The 18,701-nt window shown below is 41.9% G+C and overlaps 1 protein-coding gene across 4 annotated transcripts in view; it reads right to left on the bottom strand.

The window, feature by feature from the left end:
- Nucleotides 1–4,997: 4,997 nt before the first annotated feature.
- Nucleotides 4,998–18,701, bottom strand: part of SHROOM4 (shroom family member 4) — a 262,226-nt gene continuing 248,522 nt past the window's right edge. For 3 of the 4 annotated variants that reach the window (XM_027533039.1, XM_027533040.1, XM_027533041.1), the window contains 4 exons: nt 15,169–15,318; nt 14,100–14,280; nt 9,977–10,246; nt 4,998–9,090 (listed from right to left, as the gene is read on the bottom strand). In XM_027533039.1, coding sequence (XP_027388840.1) covers nt 8,821–9,090; nt 9,977–10,246; nt 14,100–14,280; nt 15,169–15,318 — 871 coding nt within the window. In that variant the 3' untranslated portion in view covers nt 4,998–8,820. Of the gene's footprint in view, nt 9,091–9,976; nt 10,249–14,099; nt 14,281–15,168; nt 15,319–18,701 lie in introns of those variants that run through there. The other variant, XM_027533042.1, reaches the window with a different exon arrangement.

Genomic DNA, 18,701 nt, shown 5'->3' with positions numbered 1-18,701 from the left:
GTGAAGAGATGACTCACTGGAAAAGACCCTGATGCTAGGAAAGATTGAAAGCAGGAGAAGAAGGGAAAACGGGATAAGATGGTTGGATGCCATCACTGACTCAATGGACATGAGTTTGAGCAAGCTCCAGAAGATGATGAAGGACAGGGAAGCCTGGCATGCTGCAGTCCATGGGGTCACAAAGAGTTAGACATGACTGATCGATTGAACAACAACATCATGGTAAAAAGAAATGACTATGTGTATGTATTTCTATATATAAAGTATTATGGAATTGTCTCATTAGTATGGAAGCCTCATGAGGATGGACAATTTACCTATTTTGTTCACTTCTGAATAAAAATCAAGTATTTAAAAGCCACAGACATGTTGTAGATTAAATGAGAATTTTTGTTTAAAAATTGTATATCTAGATAGGAAAAAATAGTGGCAGATATGTAAAAGTGCCTATCCTAGGATAGGGAACTCAATTACATTTACATTTATGCCAAATCTAGAGAAATTTTGAGGAGAAGTAGATATTCCTAAGCCATCCTCAAATTGGAGCCCAAGTAGTCCACAGGCAAAAGAATTCTTTCCTTGCTGCTCTGAATGGGGTATGTTCTGAGGAATACAGGTGGTCATCTTGCAGGCAGCTTAGAGATGACATTGTTCCCAGTAGATGGTAATATTGAGCCAGCCAGAAAATTCTCACTTACTATGAAGATCTTCTTAGTCTGAAACATTTTCTCTGCTAGTCCAAGGAAATCTTGACCTGGTGCACAGAGCAGGATGGGTGAGGAAGGGAACCACCTTTTACTGAGGACCTACTACATACCTAGCTTTACCAAGGATCTCATATGTTTTCTACTTTAGCTTTATAACACCATTAACATTGGAGTACTTACTCCATGCTAGACACTGTTCTGGGCACTTTAAGGAAAGAAAGAAAGAAAGTGAAGTTGCTCAGTCTTGTCCAACTCTTTGCGACCCCATGGACTATAGCCTACCAGGTTCCTCCGTCCATGGGATTTTCCAGGCCAGAATACTGGAGTGGGTTGCCATTTCCTTCTGTAGTAGATCTTCCCAACCCAGGGACTGAACCTGAGTCTCCCACATTGTAGGCAGACACTTTACCATCTAAGCCACCAGAGAAGTACAAGGCACTTTACATGGATTAATTCAGTATTTCTTCACATCAACCCAAGGAAGTATAAGTATTTTTGTTACCTCCAGTGGACAGAAGAGGATACCCAGACACAGAGAAGGTAAATATGCTCAAGGTCACACAGCTTGTAAGTGGTGGAGACAGTATTCAAAACCAGGTGGTGTGGGGTCCCATGCCAAGGCTTTAAACTGCCTCCCTAGAGAAGAATTATTATCTTTATTACAGAGGAGGAGCTAAATCTCCATAAATGAAGTGACTTTCCCAGGTCACATTAACAGAGCAGTCTGATTCCAAAGCTGAGGGTGCCTTGAATTGTGTTAGTTGCTCAGTCATGTCCGACTCTTTGCGACCCCATGGATTGTAGCTAGGCTCCTCTGCCCATGGAATTCTCCAGGCAAGAATACTGGAGAGGGTAACCATTCCATTTTCCAGGGGATCTTCCCAATCCAGGGATTGAACCTGGGTCTCCTGCCTTGCAGACAGACTCTCTACCATCTGAGCTACAGGGAAGCCCTTACTTTTCTTTATATTGTTTTGCTTCAAACTCACCTCAATAAAAATAATAAATCTAGCAGCTAATGTTTATTGAATACTTACTGTATAGAAGGCATTATTTTGGGTGCTTCATATGGATTCTCTCATTTAATCTTCATAACACTTTGAGGTGGTACTTTTTATTAGCCCCCTTTTAGAGATGAAGCTTGAGAGGGGTCAAGTAAGTTGTATAGGTAACATAGTAAGTTGGTGGAGTCGGGATCTAAAACCTGATTTATTTGCCTAAAGAGCTGAAGTCCTTATCCATTCTGCTATACTCCTTATCAAGAAAGATTGCCCTCTTCTATAGGTCCCATACCTATTATTCGTACTGAAGTCACGAGACAGAGCTGAGACTACTCTTACTCCTTGTGTTGCTGGGTCTGCCAAGTCTGCAAGGGAAAGGGTGTAATAAGTTCCCTCTTAAAATAAAAATGGTATGAAAATTGTATCTTTCAGGCTCAGACATGAACTACATGCTTACCATCAATTCAGATTTTTGTCAATAGGAATGAGACTGATAGAAACAGTCAAAAATTCAAAAAAGAACACTTTTGAGAAATAATTCATATACCATACAGTTCACTCATTTAAAGTGTACAATTAAATGGTTTATGGCATATTCACAGAGTTGGGTAACCTTGATGGCAATCCAATTTTAGGATAGTTTCATCACCCTCAAAAGAAACTCCATGCACTCATTTCTCCCATCCCACCAGCCCTTGGTCACCACTAATCTGTTTTCTGCCTCTGTAGATTTGCTTATTCTAGACATTTCATATAAATGGAATCACATAATATGTGACCTTTTGTGACTGGCTTCCTTCACTTAGCATAACATTTTCAAAGTTCATCCATGTTGTGGCAGATGTCAGTACCTCATTCCTTTTTATGGCTGAATAATAACCCACCAATGTTTACCCCTTTGTCAGTTGATAGACATTTAGGTTGTTTCTACATTTTGGCTGTTATGAATAATGCTGCTTTGAAGATCTGTGTACATATTTTTGTTTGAATGCCTGTTTTCAATTCTCTTGGGTGTATGCCGAAGAGTGGTATTGCTATGTCATATGGAAACTCTATGTTTAACATTAAAAGAAACTGGCAAATTACTTTCCAGCATGGCCACATCACTTTACATTTTACCCAAAAGCAATGTATGGGTTTCAATTTCTTCATATCCTCACCAACACTTGTTAGACTTTATTATAGTCATCATACTAGGTATGAATTGGTATATCATTGTGGTTTCGATTTATGGTTCCTTAGCTTTGAGAATTTTCCTATGTGCTTACTGATCATTTACATATATTCTTCGGAGGAATGTCTATTTTGATAAAAAAACAAGTCTGCCCATTTTTAATTGGTTATTTTTGAGTCATAAGAGTTCTTTACATGTTCTGAATAAAAGCCCAATATTATATACTTTTCCAGTTATGTGGACTGTCTTTGCACTTTCTTGATGGTATTGTTTGCAGCAAAAATGTTTTAAATTTTTATATACTCCAACTTACTGATATTTTTGTCACTTGTGCTTTTGGGGTTTTACCTAAGTAATCATTGCCTAACCCAAAGCCAGAAAGATTTATTTCTATGTTTTCTTCTAAGGATTTTATAGTTTTAATACTTACATTGAGTTTTATAATCCATTTCAAGTTAATTTTGCTGTATGGTGTAAGGAAGAGATTCAACTTCATTCTTGTCCATGTGGATATCTAGTTGTCCCTGCATCATCTGTTGACTATTCTTTCTCCATTCTATTGTCTTGGCACCACTATTGAAAATTAACTGATCATCAATATGAGGATTTATTTCTATACTCTCAATATTATTCTATTTCTTTATATGTCTATCTTTGTGCATATATCATACTATCTTGATTACTGTAGCTCTGTGGTGAGATTTGATTTTGAAATTGAGAAGTGTGAGTCCTCCAGCTTTGTTATTTTTAAAGACTGTCTTGACTATTCTGGGTCCCTTGCAATTCTGAATGAATTTTAGGTTTGACTTTTCCATTTATGCAAAGAAGCCAGCTAGGATTCTCAAAAGGATTCTAAAAAGCATTCAATACAATGCTTGCACTGAATCTGTAGGTCAATATGAGTGGTACTGTGATATAATATTGTCTTCCAATCCATAAACATAGGGTTTATATATTTATATTTATTTAGATTTTTAAAATGTCTGTCAACAATGTTCTTAGCTTTTAGTATAAAATTCTTATACTTTTGTTAAATGTATTAAATATTTTATTCTTTTTGATGCAACTATTAATAGAATTGTCTTCAGATTGTTCATTGCTAGTGTACAGAAACAGAAGTGATTTTATATATCAATCTTGTATGCTGCAACCTTGCTAAATTCATATAGGCAGGCAGTTGTGAGAAGTATGAGAAAAGCAAGGATATGTCTGGATTAGAAAATAATGAGTTGAATAAATAATGACTAGAATGATAGTTACTATTTACTGAGCCTGTTTGTGATAAGTCAGTGCTTCTCATCTTTTAATATGCACATGAATCTCCTGGGAGTCTAGTTAAAATGTAGACTATTGTCAGTGGGTTTTGAATGCAAACTGGGATCCTGCCTTTCTAACAATCTCTCCATAGCTGGTGGCTATCATTTCTTATTTTTAAGCCACAGCAGTCCTGTAAGATACATATTACAGTTTCCATTTTATAGATAAGAAAATGAACTCAGAAGCTGAGCAAATAAGCCAGATTCACAGAAGTGGCAAAATCAGGATTAGAACACAGTTCATTCTAATGCCCAAACTGGGCTCTTTCCACTCCACTGCCGAGATCAGTTAGGATATGAATAATATACAGATGGGAGGAGGTGCAAGTAAGCTTTTCAGGGTCACAGGACCTGCCTGGAGTGCATTTGGGTCTGAATTTTGAGGTTATCTTGGAGAACTGATCAGCAACTAAGAGTAAAGGTATGAGACCAAATTATCAGGTAGAAGTCAGATGATACTAGTAGACAGAATTCAGGATTGGAGGAGGTTTACAAATTGGTTCACCTCTGATCAGGATTGACTCCAGAACTGGACTCTGTATACTGCTGCAGTCTACACTTGAGATCATGCCTATTGTTGACTCTTCATGAATTTTCAATTATTGTACTGGGGATAACAGATGGTGAAGTATCAGTGCTATCCCTAAGGGGCCAGGGTAAGGGTTTAGGACTGTGGGTAAGGCTCTGATCATATGGTTATCTATGAAGGACTATGGATAGGTGACCAAATTCCTTTCCAACACTTGTCAGCAGAATGCTAGGGAATTTCCATCACCTTAGTCAAAACACATGAGAATTATTTTTTTTTGTCCTTAGCACCTTTTATTGAAGCATGACCCTTGATGACAATCTGGCAGGCATTATCAATGTCAGCCAAGAAGGGATTGGTGGAGGACACAAATGCAGAAACAATAAGATTCAGAAAAATAATAGCTTCACATGGGATAGATGCCCCCCCAATAGTTGTACAACAAACACTTGTTCTTTTTCTACAGAAATTGCCCCTGCCCCACCCCCCTCTAAAGACCTACTAATTTGCAAAGAATATAATATGCTGTTACAGAAATATTACCGGCATAGACAACTCCTTTGGCAAAAACGGTGGGAGACACCAAACCCCAGACAGGAGGAAGTAGTCTAAAAATGCGCCTAGCTTCCTCCATTTGGGGCCTGCTACTGGCAGAAGAGCACCTTTAGGGAGACTGAAGTTAAGGCTGAGGCTCTGGTGCCCCTTGGCAGCTTTGGGGCACATCAGGTGAAATGGAGAACAGAACCTGAATCTGGCCCTTGAAAGTGGCTTTTCATCTTTTCACTCTCTCTGTTCCTCGGCTTCCAGTCTCTTTCTCTCCCTTTCTGGGGCTTTATTTTCAGTGTCTCTGTCCTTTCTCTTGGGTTCCCCTTGAGTATTTACTGCCCTTCCCTGGCTAAGTTTGCAGCTGGTAGGACTCAAGGAGACTCAATTACCCAGAGCCCCTTACACTGATTTCTCTCTGTATTTCAACCACTGTACTTACCCATTATCCACTGTGGCCTCTATGGGTATTTGAAAGGAGAAGGCAGAAGTCAAGACCAATAACTCTGTCTTTAGAGAAGTTCCTCAGCCTGCCTTCCAAACTGCTACTTCCTGGCAGGTGGAGGCCTGAGCCCAAGAAATGAGAATAGGCAAGAGACACTGCATCTCAAGAAATACTGGCAACTTTGTAGTGCTATCACCACAATGAGCCTGCCACATCAGCAGTGTGGGGCATCTGTGCCTGTCTGGTAGTTCACCTTTGTCTGCCAAGCTTCACTGCTCAATACAGTTTGGGGATTCTTTTATTAAGTGCCTTGGAAATTGACTCTCTGTGTGAAGAAAGCATTCTTGTGCTCTGATTCCAATTTTAGAATAACTGGAGGTGGGATAAGGGACACAAACAACCAGAGTCAATGGTATTTTTTCAGTTCAGTTCAGTCGCTCAGTTGTGTCCGACTCTGCAACCCATGGACTGCAGCACGCCAGGCCTCCCTGTCTATCACCAACTCCCAGAGTTTACTCAAACTCATGTCCATTGAGTCAGTGATGCCATCCAACCATCTCATCCTCTGTCGTCCCCTTCTCCTCCCGCCTTCAATCTTTCCCAGCATCAGGGTCTTTTCCAATGAGTTAGTTCTTCGCATCAGGTGGCCACAGTGTTGGAGTTTCAGCTTCAGCATCAGCCCTTCCAATGAATATTCGGGGCTGATTTCCTTTAGGATGGACTGGTTGGATCTCCTTGAAGTCCAAGGGACTCTCAAGAGTCTTCTCCAACTCCACTTTAGTCTGATATACTTAAGGTACATTTAAGGTACAATCATTCTAATGCTGTGGAGAAGGAAATGGCAACCTACTCCAGTGTTCTTGCCTGGGAAATCCCAGGGACAGAGGAGCCTGGTGGGCTACAGTCCATGGGGTCACAAGGAGTCAGAAACAACTAGGCACAGCACACAGCACTCTAATGCTGACTACAAAAGCCCAGACCATGTCATGGTGTCCATGTAAGTGGCCACTCTTTTCCCTGGGCTCTATTCCCAAAAAGTTGTTCTGGCTAAAAAAAAAAAAAATCTTAGAAAGATGGGATACAATGGCCTCATTGCCCCAGTAGCAGGACGTCTCAGCCTGCTCACTCTTTGTCTAAGAGCCTGTTAAAAAGAAAAAAGATGGCAATCACAGCTTCTACTCGAAGTACTCCTCCATATTCCTCAACCTTGGCTTAGATAAACCTAGCCTTTTCATAAGCCATCAGCCATCCTGAATAAAGTATAATCCTCCACTTGATGGGAGAATGGCAGGTTGATATTTTAACAGTGGTTCTGACAGCAACAGTGTACTTCAGGTCCCCCCCTCCCCCAGGACACCCTGCTGGCAAGGATTCTTCCATTGTTTCCAAATACAATGAAGAGGAAACAGAAGCTAGCAACCAGTATTTGTAGCAGCAGCAGAGTTCCTTGGCAAATTCTTTGGTTGAATGAGGCACCTTTGCTGCTACAGTTAACCTCCAAGGACCCGGAGGAACTCAGCAGTGACTAGAAGTGACGCCTGGGCTGTCTGAGCAGCATTGTACAATATCAAGCATGGGCCCCAGTTAACAAGGAACAGGTAACTGAGCTGGATAACAGGGCAGAGTTTGGCCACAATTCCTTTCCTGCCATCACTCACCTGGGGGCTTTTCCAGGATAGAAACTGGCTACTGGTGATAGGACCTTCACCATAGGAGCAGCATTCATTATTTGTGTGCCTAAGATCCTGGATTATAACTTGTTCTGAGGGGCTGGCCCTGGCTGGAGCTTCCAGCTATCAATGAATTTCGCTTACTTGAGCCAGGCCATAGGCTAAGAAAACAACAGATAGAGGAGCTCTTCCTGAGCTCACCTCTACGCCTTCCTCAGCTTGGAAATGGAAGAGAAATGACTGAACCTTTGTCCCTTTCTTTGGTTTCAAGAAAAAGAAAGCAAGAAAAAATTGAAGCCTATTGGGGAACGCTAAGCTCATGGTCATCCAGACTTCAAGGGAAATATAGGGCCAGGCCATAGCTCTGAGTTGGAAGTGAGAACTCCTCCCTCAGACTCTTGTCAGCTATGGTGGGAAGAATTCAAGGCCTTGGTGCCCACTTACCTAGCGATGGTGGATTAAGGCTGATCTGCAGAAAATACTTTCTTTCTCAGCTAACTTCCCCCTCTCCAACTCCCCTCTTACCTTATTAGTTTAAAAAAGAAAAAAATAATAAAGACATAAAAATAAATAAAATCCAAAGGCAATTTAAAATATAACAATCCCCTCTCCCCCAATAATAAAACATGTATCGAGAAGTCAGCTTTAGTAGAGCTATTCCCCATAGTGTGATGCCTTTAGGATAGGCACTTGGAACCCCCAGTAATGTAAAGGCAAGATGAAACCTCAAGTGGTAAGTCAAAGCCTTAGTACAAGGGGAGGGCCACACTAGCCAGGGCTAAAAATAGGCCTCCTACCCCTCAGTTAGATGCTGTGGAAGGTGGGAGTAGAGCCAGCTTGTTTAAGCATAGCTCCTTCTAGCAGGGTACCTGGGGATTCTCAACTTTTGCTCACGTTCTGTTAAAGGTAATCTATCTGTCTGTGCTTCCTGCTGCAAAGCTGCAGTGAGACCCTAAAGCTGGTGGTAGGTAAAGTCCTCAAGACAGTCAGATCTCCCTGGGAAATGTCTGGGCCACAAGCCTTGGGACAGAGTGGAGCTGCACGGGCAACTGCTCTCTGAGACTTCAAAGTCTGGGTGGGTGGTGAGTGCAGGATGCTCCTGGTATCCTAGTACAAAGAAGAAGGAAGGCACTTTGTTGGTTCTGTTGTGAGGTGAGTACTTGGCCATACAACCTGAGAAGGAGAGTGTGGTTGTATGATCACACTTTGCTTCAGCTCCTACTTCTTGCTTCTGCTCTCTCTCAGGTAGAAGCTTGGGGCCTCCCCAGGACTTCTTAGCTGGTTGGGAACACCACTAGGTTAAGGGGCAGTGAGAGAATATGGAACAAACTGCTAACTAACTGCTATCTAATTTGCTAATAAACTGCTAACAAGGACTGAAAGCACTTCCCACTGTGGTGGGGCAGGGATGGTGTAGGCAGTCTGCTGGTAGAAATTAGAAATTACTGGGCCCCAGGAGCAGGCTTTCCCTGAGACATTTGAGCTGTTCTTCCCCGAGCTTGATCTTCTCTTCCAGCTCTCGCTGTTCAATGATGAGAGCAGATTTCATCTTCACAAAGTGCTGGTAATCTTGGAGCTGGTCCTGAGGCAGGTAACGGGAGACCATGCCAAACACCAACTTCTCCCGACGGTCCACATGCTCCTTCAGCTCCTTGGCATCTGCCAACTGCCCTGTCAGCTGCTGCTTCTTCTCTATCAGCACCAACTGGGGAAGCAGAAGACCAATAAGGGCCATCCCAATCCAGTTATCTCATCAATGCAGTACTCTACGAAGGATGCTCCCACAAACCCACTAGCCCCTCTGCTCAGTCACCAGGTCTAGATTTCCTGCCCTGAAGGCCATCTTCATGCAAAAGACTTTCCTTTCTGTAGCAAGGGGAGGATAAACACAACAGCAATTCTGGACAGGGGGATGTGTGACCACTGTTTTCCATCCCTAAACTGTTTTTACTCTGTGGACCACCACTGGGGTTGGGGTGGAGGAAGGCTCTGACAAAGCCAGCTGGCACATGTTCCATCTGGTGAAAAACCATCACTGTGATGATGGTTTTCAAAATAGTTTGTGAGTGTGAGAGGATGTATCCATGTGTGTATGCAAAAGCATATGTGCCTTTTACTATGGATTCAAATTTTTATCTAAAATCCACTTGGACAGGAAGAGGTAATGCAGTTTGGGTTTAAGAATGTACATAGAATGCTCCAACCTATGAAATAGACAGCCTCCTAATCTCAACTACTTGATACTATTATTACTATCACTGGCAGCTAGCACTGATTCAGTATTACCTTGTTCTAGGCTCTGTTTTAAATTATTAACATAGATTACCTAATTCAAGTCACACAACCTCATGAGATAGGTAGTAGGGTCATCCCACTTTTGAAGAGATGGAGACAGGATGAGGTTAGGTGACTTTGCCCACAATCACACAGTTAATTAGTGCTAAAGCCAGAATTTCCACTTAAAAGCCAGTGCCTATATTCTTCACACTACGATCTACTGCCTCCCAGACTAGCCAAACCTGAAAGGAGAAGTCCTGGGAAGAAGCATATGGCACTTCCTTTCATCCATACCCTGGAGACCTCAACCCTACCTTCTCCTGGTTGGCCTCTGAATCGATGCTGTTGAGAGCATTCTCCACCCGTGCCAGCCGACCAGAGAGTGACAGCAACAGGTTGACTACTTTGTCCAGGTCCCCGATAAATAAACGGTATTTTTCAAACTCATTGGATTTGCAGAGGGCTTTTAGGTTGGCCTCCACCTCCTCCCCAAGGGCAGAATTGGCAGTGATGTCTTCCAGCAGTCCTCGCTGGGCCTCCCGCAGGACAGAGAGTTTTCTGCCAATGCTGTCAATAAGCTGTACCTAGGAGAAATAAAGCAAAGGATGAGAATGGGGACCGACAGAAACAGATCTGTGCCTGGAACATCTGTTTTGAGATTCAAGTCACAGATAGTGGGCTCTACCCTCGTCATTGGAAACAAAGGAAACCTGAGAGTCATGAGCAATTTCAGTTTTCTGGATGGGTGCCTTTTCCCCCATCCCTTCAGGTCTGCCAGGAATCTCTGTCACCACCAAACGTCTTGGTGTTAGATGAGTGGTACCCACCGGCTAATTCTCATTTGCCAAATGTAATTCACTAAATACTTGCTGTTTGTTAAATATAAAAAGGAATGTCTGTGAGAGCATAGGTTGGAAAAGCACTGCCATCAAGTATTTCCCTGTGCTTCCTTAATTCTCCTTGACTCCATTTTAGTACCTCTGATGTTGATGGCACTGCGCTAGATCTTCCCCCACTCAGCTTGACTTCTGAGGCTTTTTGGTTAAGACTGGAGTTCTGGAGTCACAATGACTAAGTTTGACTGCTAGCTCTGCCACTTCCTAGCTATGTGACCTTAGGTGCATTTCTTTTTTTTTTTTTTTAAATTTTATTTTATTTTTAAACTTTACATAATTGTATTAGTTTTGCCAAATATCAAATGAATCCGCCACAGGCATACATGTGTTCCCCATCCTGAACCCTCCTCCCTCCTCCCTCCCCACACCATCCCTCTGGGTCGTCCCAGTGCACCAGCCCCAAGCATCCAGTATCGTGCATTGAACCTGGATTGGCAACTCGTTTCTTACATGATATTCTACATGTTTCAATGTCACTCTCCCAAATCTTCCCATCCTTCCTTTCTCTCTCTCTCTTTTGGCTATACCACACAGCATGCAGGATCTTAGTTCCTTGACCAAGAATCAAACTTGTGCCCCCTGAAATAGAAGCATGGAGTCCTAACCACTGGGGTGCCAGGGAAGTCCTTAGGTGAATTTCTTTATGGAGTTTTATTTCATCTGTAGTATGGGGGTAACTGCAGTACCTATTTCACTGAATTGTAATAAGGGTTCAGTGACATAATGCATGCCAAAGGTTTAGCACAGACTGAGTACTCAATAAAAGCAGCTGCTATTATTATTCAGCTATTATTATATCTATTATTATCTCACTCCTCAGAACCTCTGAGGATTAGCTCCTCACGTGTTCACAACAATCAGTCTTATGTTCCTGATTTGCTTATGAAGTTCTGCCAGCTCTTTATCTCTTCCTTTACTTTGGCTATTCCCATTCTTTCTTTAGAGCCCAGCTCTGACCCACTCTCCCTACTGGAAGCTCCTGTCTCCATAACTCCTGTCTCAATTATCTTTTTCTTTTCTACACTCTTCAGTCTTTTGAAATGAGAACCCTTGAGAGTGTAATTTGAAGTTGCTCACTTTTTGTTTTCTGTGTGTGCATCTGATCCCTCTCCTACTACTGGCTAAGTTTCTCAAGGGAAGCACTATATGTGTCTTCTGATTTGTCTCCCTATAGGTGTAACCAGTTGTGGAACTGCACTTATGGGAAGGTAGTGTGGTAGAGTGGTGTTTTGGAGTTATAGACATCTGGTTTTCAATTCCACCTCCTCCAAACTGTGTAACCTTGGACAAGATACCCAATCCTACTACGACTTCTGTTTTCTCATCTATAAATTGGAGAAGTATGTCTCCTGCCCCCAACCCTCCATTGTTGTAAGTGTTAGATGAGATCATAGAAGTAAAATACTTAGTATTGTGCCTGGTACATTAAGTGCTCGATACATATTTATTGATGCTGTTACTGCTACTGCTACTGCAACTGCCACCACAATCACCAGGCACTCTGAGCTAATGCAACCTGTCTAGCTGCAAGGTCCTTACAAGAATAGACCTGTCCCAGGTTGCCCCCAGCCTTTGCAGTCAGTATCACATTATAGTTAAGGGCAAGGACTCTGATGCCAGACTACATGGGTTTGAACTCCAGCTCTGACACAAAATAGTGGTGTGAACTTGAGCAAATTACTCAACTTCTATGTGCCTCAATTTTACCATCTAAAAGATGGAGTAACAGTATTACTAACTCATAGTGTTGTTATGTGAATGAAATACATAACATAATTAATACATGCTACATGCTTAGAATATTGTCTTGTATATAGGAAATATGCTTCAGTGTAGTCTTCCTGGCCAGGAACTCTCAGACCATAGGCCTGTAGTTATCTAGAGCATATTCCTTTCTAGTCATTTATTTAGAGATGTCCAAGGTGACAAAGGACAAGAGAGCCTGCTCTGGGTCTGGGCCAGTTGTCATATTTCAGAAGCGGTCAAAAGTCAGGAGATCACCATTATCTTAATGTAAAATGTAACAGGTAGACATATAGGGAAAATTTCAAAACCCACTGGGAATTAAGGATCAATGATATGAATCAGGCAACACAATTAGATGCCAAGAGGCTCTGTTATATCCACACCCTCTAATTTCCCAAACAAAACTCAATGCCAAGGACAAGGGAAGGCTGGGGGCCAAATGATCAACTTGGAAAATCACCTACCCAACCCCAGCTCTTTGGTTCCATAGACCTGAGTGATGAAAGTGGACACAGCCCTTTGTTTCTCAGCACTTGGCTTTGCAACCTGAACTTCAACTCTAGGGAAAGTGTAGTGGATAGAGCTGTGGAGTCATCACAGACCAGCTAGAGCTGAGTGACTGTTCTGGGATATTGCAGATTGGTGACCTTCCTCACCTATTTTCTTCAGAGACAAAAACTGTCCTAGTCTACCCACAATCACTTCAATTCACTATCTGCTGTTCTGTGCTTTGCCATTTCTGATCATTTCTTGCTTCTCCTCGTCAGACATTTATTAGGCTTGCTCCTAATAAAAAGGTCCTGGCTAAGCCAGGAGGAGCCTTGTCATGCTCAGGAAACATGGAATCCAAGGAAGCAGGCATCTGAATCAATAAAACTTTGATTCCACCATGTCTCCTATTCTTTCCCTGACCCTTTGCTTCAGATTGGAAAGTGGTGGGGGTCTCTTGCAAATGGCCTTGAGCTTTTGTACAGGTTGTGTCCTTCATAATAAATATGGGCAGAAGAGCAATTTACATTGAGCTCAGATGTCTACCAAGTAGTAAATTGGGCCTTTGAGGTTGCCATGGAAACCCTATTTGCTTATGAAATAAAAGGGGTAAGTGCAGGGAGGGCAAAGTGATTCCAGGAATTTGATTAGAAACCCACGCTAGGGGTACTTAGAGGAAGAAAGGGGAGGCTTCAGAACAACAACATCATCTCCATTTATCTATTCTAGTATTTTTAAGAGATAATTGATTATACTTGCAAATAAATATTAAAGTTGACTGGCCTATAATTTTTTTTTTCTTTTCTTTCTTGGTCAGTCTGTTCTCTCCTCCAGAAAGTTATAGAGAATACAATCAATTGCTGCCACCGGTTAGAGCTCACTAGCAAAACTTCGGATGTGCCTTGGATAACAAGTTATTTAACAAGGCTTGCTTATTTCAGAGTAGAAAGTCAGAGAGCACTGACTCCGAGTCCTGGATTTACCCTTAGTCTGTAACTCTGGGTAGCCTGGTCCTCTCAACTGGTAAAAAGAACACAGTAATGCCTACCTTGTGGAGTTGTTTTTAGGATTTGAGCAACACTGTGGTGATGATGATGATGATGGTTACTGTATTATTATTATTGCTATTGCCTAGATCAAAAAGAGACTGGAGCTGCATTTGTGAGAAACCTAGAGAGGCTATTTGATTTCTATACTGAAGATATAGGAATGCACCAAGATATTCTGGAGAAGGTAGAAGGCAGGTCAACCTCTAGCCACACTCAAGCAAATGGTGAAAACCTCTAAGGCATGCCAAAAACATCACCTTTTTTTGAGCCAGTTCGTGGTCAATTTCCTCCTCTCCTAGGCCAATCTCTAACATCTCAGGTTGGTCTTTCAACTTGTTCAACAGCTCTGCTTTGGCCACAGAAATATTGTAATAAGCTGAATAAGAGGTAGGGATCCCTGGGGCCCCCTGAGGAGGTGAGAAGTGCTGAAAATCTTGTCTGTGGAAACAAAAAAATGAACATTTGAGTACCTCTGTTGAGAATCTGCTAACCTTTCTGCTTCTTTATTTCTCCATTTGTAAAATGGGACCCAGGTTCACCAAAGAGTTGTAAAATAAGGAAATAATGGACTAGGAGGGCCTGTTCAAACATAAACAGGCCATATGAAGGCTTTTTCCAGAAACCAAGTTAAGGCCAACTTGAAGAAATGAGAAGGCTATTTCTACATCCCTGACTTCCACAGCTAGTGAGACTTCTTTAGTGATCAATGGGTTTCATCATTAATACCCTACTAAAATCCAGAAAAAAATAGTCTCCTGAAGTTCTGGGTTTCTGATCATCAATGATTCTCCTTGGTTCATGGTCTCAATATATGGGTCCCTAGGAAGGGGCTACATGGTAAGAACATGTCTGAGACCTTAGCTATTCATCCTTTAAGACTGTTGGCCTCCCTCCTACCCATCCTGGATGCCAGCCCACCCCCAGGTCTATCTAGTCTGCTGGCTTACAAAGGCATCCCATGGCTTTCCTGGACACCCTCATCATTTCTTCTTTCTTGGCGGTGCCACTCCTGCTGGAAATAACCCCCCCTCCCCACACACACACACTGCAGTTCTCCCACAGCAAAGAGGTCACCCAGGACCTCAGCAATTGTCACCATGTTGGAGGCTGGGTTTAGTACCCCTGCCAGAGACTTGTCATGGTGTACAACATCTCTCGTGAGCTCTTCTGAGATTGCCTGATGTGGCGCAGGTCTTTGGCCTGAGAAGAGATAACATCTCTTCACTTCTGGTATATCCCCAATGGCCCCAGCCTCTTCCATGGCTGCAGAATAAAATGGGAATAAAACAAGCGGTGCCCATGGACTTGACAAGTGTAATAGCAAACCCTGTTGTCTTGGGTTCACTGAAGCCTGAAGGGTTGAGGTGCTGCTTATCTGAGCCCCAGCCCATGAAAGAGAACTGCTCCTCAGGAAAGAAGTAGCTCTGGCTCCATGCTGGTTTGGATTTGGACTCTTCCGCCATCAAAGCTTCTGGTCTGATGTGAGGAAAGAAATGAGAAGAAATGCTTCAATGTTAGGGTTCAGTAATGGAGAGGCAAATAATTCCATCTATGGTTTATGTAAGGGGGAGACCCATACCCACTATGTTCTTGCTGCCTCCCAGCCACCGCTACCCTCCACCTGTCTGTGTCACTGCCCCTTCACTAACCTCTAGCAGTTTGAAAGGAAAAATAGGAGACACTCATTAGTCATTTTTGCAGCTATTTGCAGCTCTTAGATAAAGGTCAAAAATAATGGGTAAAAGGCTCCACAGCTATTTACTGATTCACACTATGCTGTCTCCTAATTCATCATACAAAAGAAATTTAGGCATGCCAATATTTCTCATCCTAGGTATTCATTTTATGTGTAGGTTTTTAAGCTAATAGCATGGATAAGACTGCTACTAGCTAATATTCACATAGTGCTTACTATGCCCAGGAGCTGTCCTAAGACATGTGTGGGTGTGTGTGTAAATATAGATATAAAATGTAATGTTCAGGACAACCATTTTACAGATAAGGAACATGAGGCACTGAGAGGTAAAGTGACTTTCCCGGGGTCATCAGACAGTAGATGGCAAATTCAAAATTTAGACCCAGGTGACCTAACTCCAGAATCTGTGCTTTTAGCCACTATATTATACTGCCAAAGGGACAACTTGACGTCATATAAAACCCTGCATGTAAGGGATTTTCTGGCTGGATTATATGTTAGCAGAGAAGAGAGAATGTTCTAGAGGGAATATGAATGTATGAACTTGGGGAATTCCTAAAAGAATTATATAAGAAAAATATTTAGGGCATGTGTGTGAGTTGAGAGTTATGAAATACTGAAAGCAAGCACAGAAGTTTTATTTTTTTAAAGAATGCAGCTATACATCAATTATATGTCAATAAAACTGGAGAAAAATTTTGAAAGTGGATGTGACTCAGTTCCCTAGCAGACATGGCCCTGTACTATATTATAGTGTATCATATCAGGCACTATGTTCTAGGCTCCTTTCCTCATTCACTCCATTAATAGGGCAAAGGTTATTGGAGATCTATAAGATCATAATCTGACTTTGATAACAAAATTTGATATGAAAAGCAGATTCCTTCTCCAGACTACTGAGAAGAAATGCACAGAGTCCATAAAGCAAACTATACCTGTACTTGAATCAGTTATTAGATTTAACCAACACTCGATAATTCCACTCACCTGCTTCTATGTGTATCCTGACATTTTTTAACAAAAGAGTATGTGGGTTATAGAGATACTCTAGTTTAACTTGGCTGAAATTAGGATGTCTTTTTTTTTTTTACATTTTAGATTCAAAATATTACACATCTACTTGCCCTTAGTACTACTTTTTCTTATAAAACCTTAAAAACTTCCTGCTGGGTAGAACTCTGTGCTCTGAGGGTCTGGAATAGGATCTTCTTGAGGAGTTCCCGGGGTGATGCAGTGGGCACAGTGAGCCAGACAATCTGGGTTCTGGCTACTTATGATCTTCTGCAACTTACTTTATATCCCTGTGCCTCACTTTCTTCATCTAAAAAAATGTAGGAGACTAATGGTATCTATTTCATAGGTTTGTTGTGAAGATTAAGTCAGTCAATACACAAAAGTGCTTAGAACAATACTTGGCACACAGAGAACAGGCAATGAAATATTAGCTATGTTGGGAATGATGTTCCTTAAATCTCCATCACTCAAAGAAGCATATATAATTGATTTTTTGCCACCACAAGCCAGGTTTTTGTGCAAATGTTTCCCCTCACATCCCACAGTCATTAAGCAAAAACAAATCTGTAGACTAAGTTATAAAATCCCTAGTACTAGCAATTTCCTTCTCTCTGGACAAGGTGCCACAGTGAACAGAAGTACATAGAAGAGGAAGGACTAGGAGGCTGGAAGGGGTAAGCCTGGGGCTTTACTACCTCTGGTGCACATTGCCTTCCAGGAGACATGAGATCTAAGTGAAGGCCTGGCTACTGCAGGAACCAGAGCTCCCTGAGAGGGGCTGCCCAGAATGGGAAAAGAAGCATAGATTTTTAGAGTCAGATCTGGCTTTGAGTCTTTTCTGTGTAATTCAGAGTTAAGTAGTCCCTTATTTTACTCAGCTTTAGTTTCATTATTTGTCAAATAAGGATAAGGGCTCATAGGGTCATTGGGAGGATTCAATGAAATAATAGATTTAAAATGACAAGCAGTGTCTGGCATATAGCATATGCTTAATACGTATTCATTCATTCATTTATTCATTCCCTCTTCCAAAATATTAAGTGTCGATTATGTGCTATGTTGGCTTACCTTTTCCCTGCTGTGATAGATAACAATCCACAGTCACTTTCCACAAAGCTTTCTTTTGTGTATTTTCAAAGAATGGGGTTTAATAGAATATTAGGTACTTATAAAATTATTAGAAGACCTAGAGCACAGGATTTTAAGAGTAGCCTTAGGTATTCAAGGAGCTGCAATTTCTATCATAATCAGTGAGATGGGGAATCAAGTGGTCAATACTAGAACTTGGGTTCAGGATCAAAACCCCATCTGTGTTGTATTATTAACTTTGGGCTACATCACTGTTGTAATAAATAAACAACCTAGAAATCTCATTGGGTTAAAATGATAAAACTTTATTTCTTACTCATAACAAAGTTCACTATAGATCATGGAAACTCCATGATGCTCTCTAATTACAATAAGAATGCTTTCAGATAGATGGGCAGCTTGAGAAAGAGCCATTAGAGATCTGATAAGAGATCTCCATGTCTGGGAGCCAGGCCCTGTAAGTGCTGGGCTTGTGGCATGTGAGGCTGGAAAACTTCTTAGCTAGCTCCAGATATGGAGAAGGCAATGGCAACCCACTCCAGTACTCTTGCCTGGAAAATCCCATGGATGGAGGAACCTAGTAGGCTGCAGTCCATGGGGTTGCTAGGAGTCAGACACGACTGAGCGACTTCACTTTCACTTTTCACTTTCATGCAATGGAGAAGGAAATGGCCACCCACTCCAGTGTTCTTGCCTGGAGAATCCCAGGGACAGTGGAGCCTGGTGGGCTGCCATCTATGGGGTTGCACAGAGTCCGACACGACTGAAGCGACTTAGCAGCAGCAGCTCCAGATAATCAAGTAACAGATTTGTCCATCAGTAAAAGACACAATAACAAGGTACTTCTAATAGCAACAAAACTCAGGCAAGTTCCTTCTGTAATGTTATTTAAGGAAAGCACTTAAAGGATAGACACCTGCCCCTTATCCCCACCTCCTGCAGAGAGTGGGTGGAGCTCTCTGCAGGAGGACTGGCAGAACTGAAAGTCAAAGCTCTTGTTTTGGAGCACAGAGGACAACCACACAGTGTGGGGCATGCTGCTGAGCATGGGCACGGTGAA

This window comes from Bos indicus x Bos taurus, chromosome X, assembly GCF_003369695.1.
Source record: "Bos indicus x Bos taurus breed Angus x Brahman F1 hybrid chromosome X, Bos_hybrid_MaternalHap_v2.0, whole genome shotgun sequence".
NCBI lineage: Eukaryota > Metazoa > Chordata > Mammalia > Artiodactyla > Bovidae > Bos > Bos indicus x Bos taurus.
Note: the sequence above shows the minus strand (reverse complement) of the source record. Positions and strands in the feature narration are given on the sequence as shown.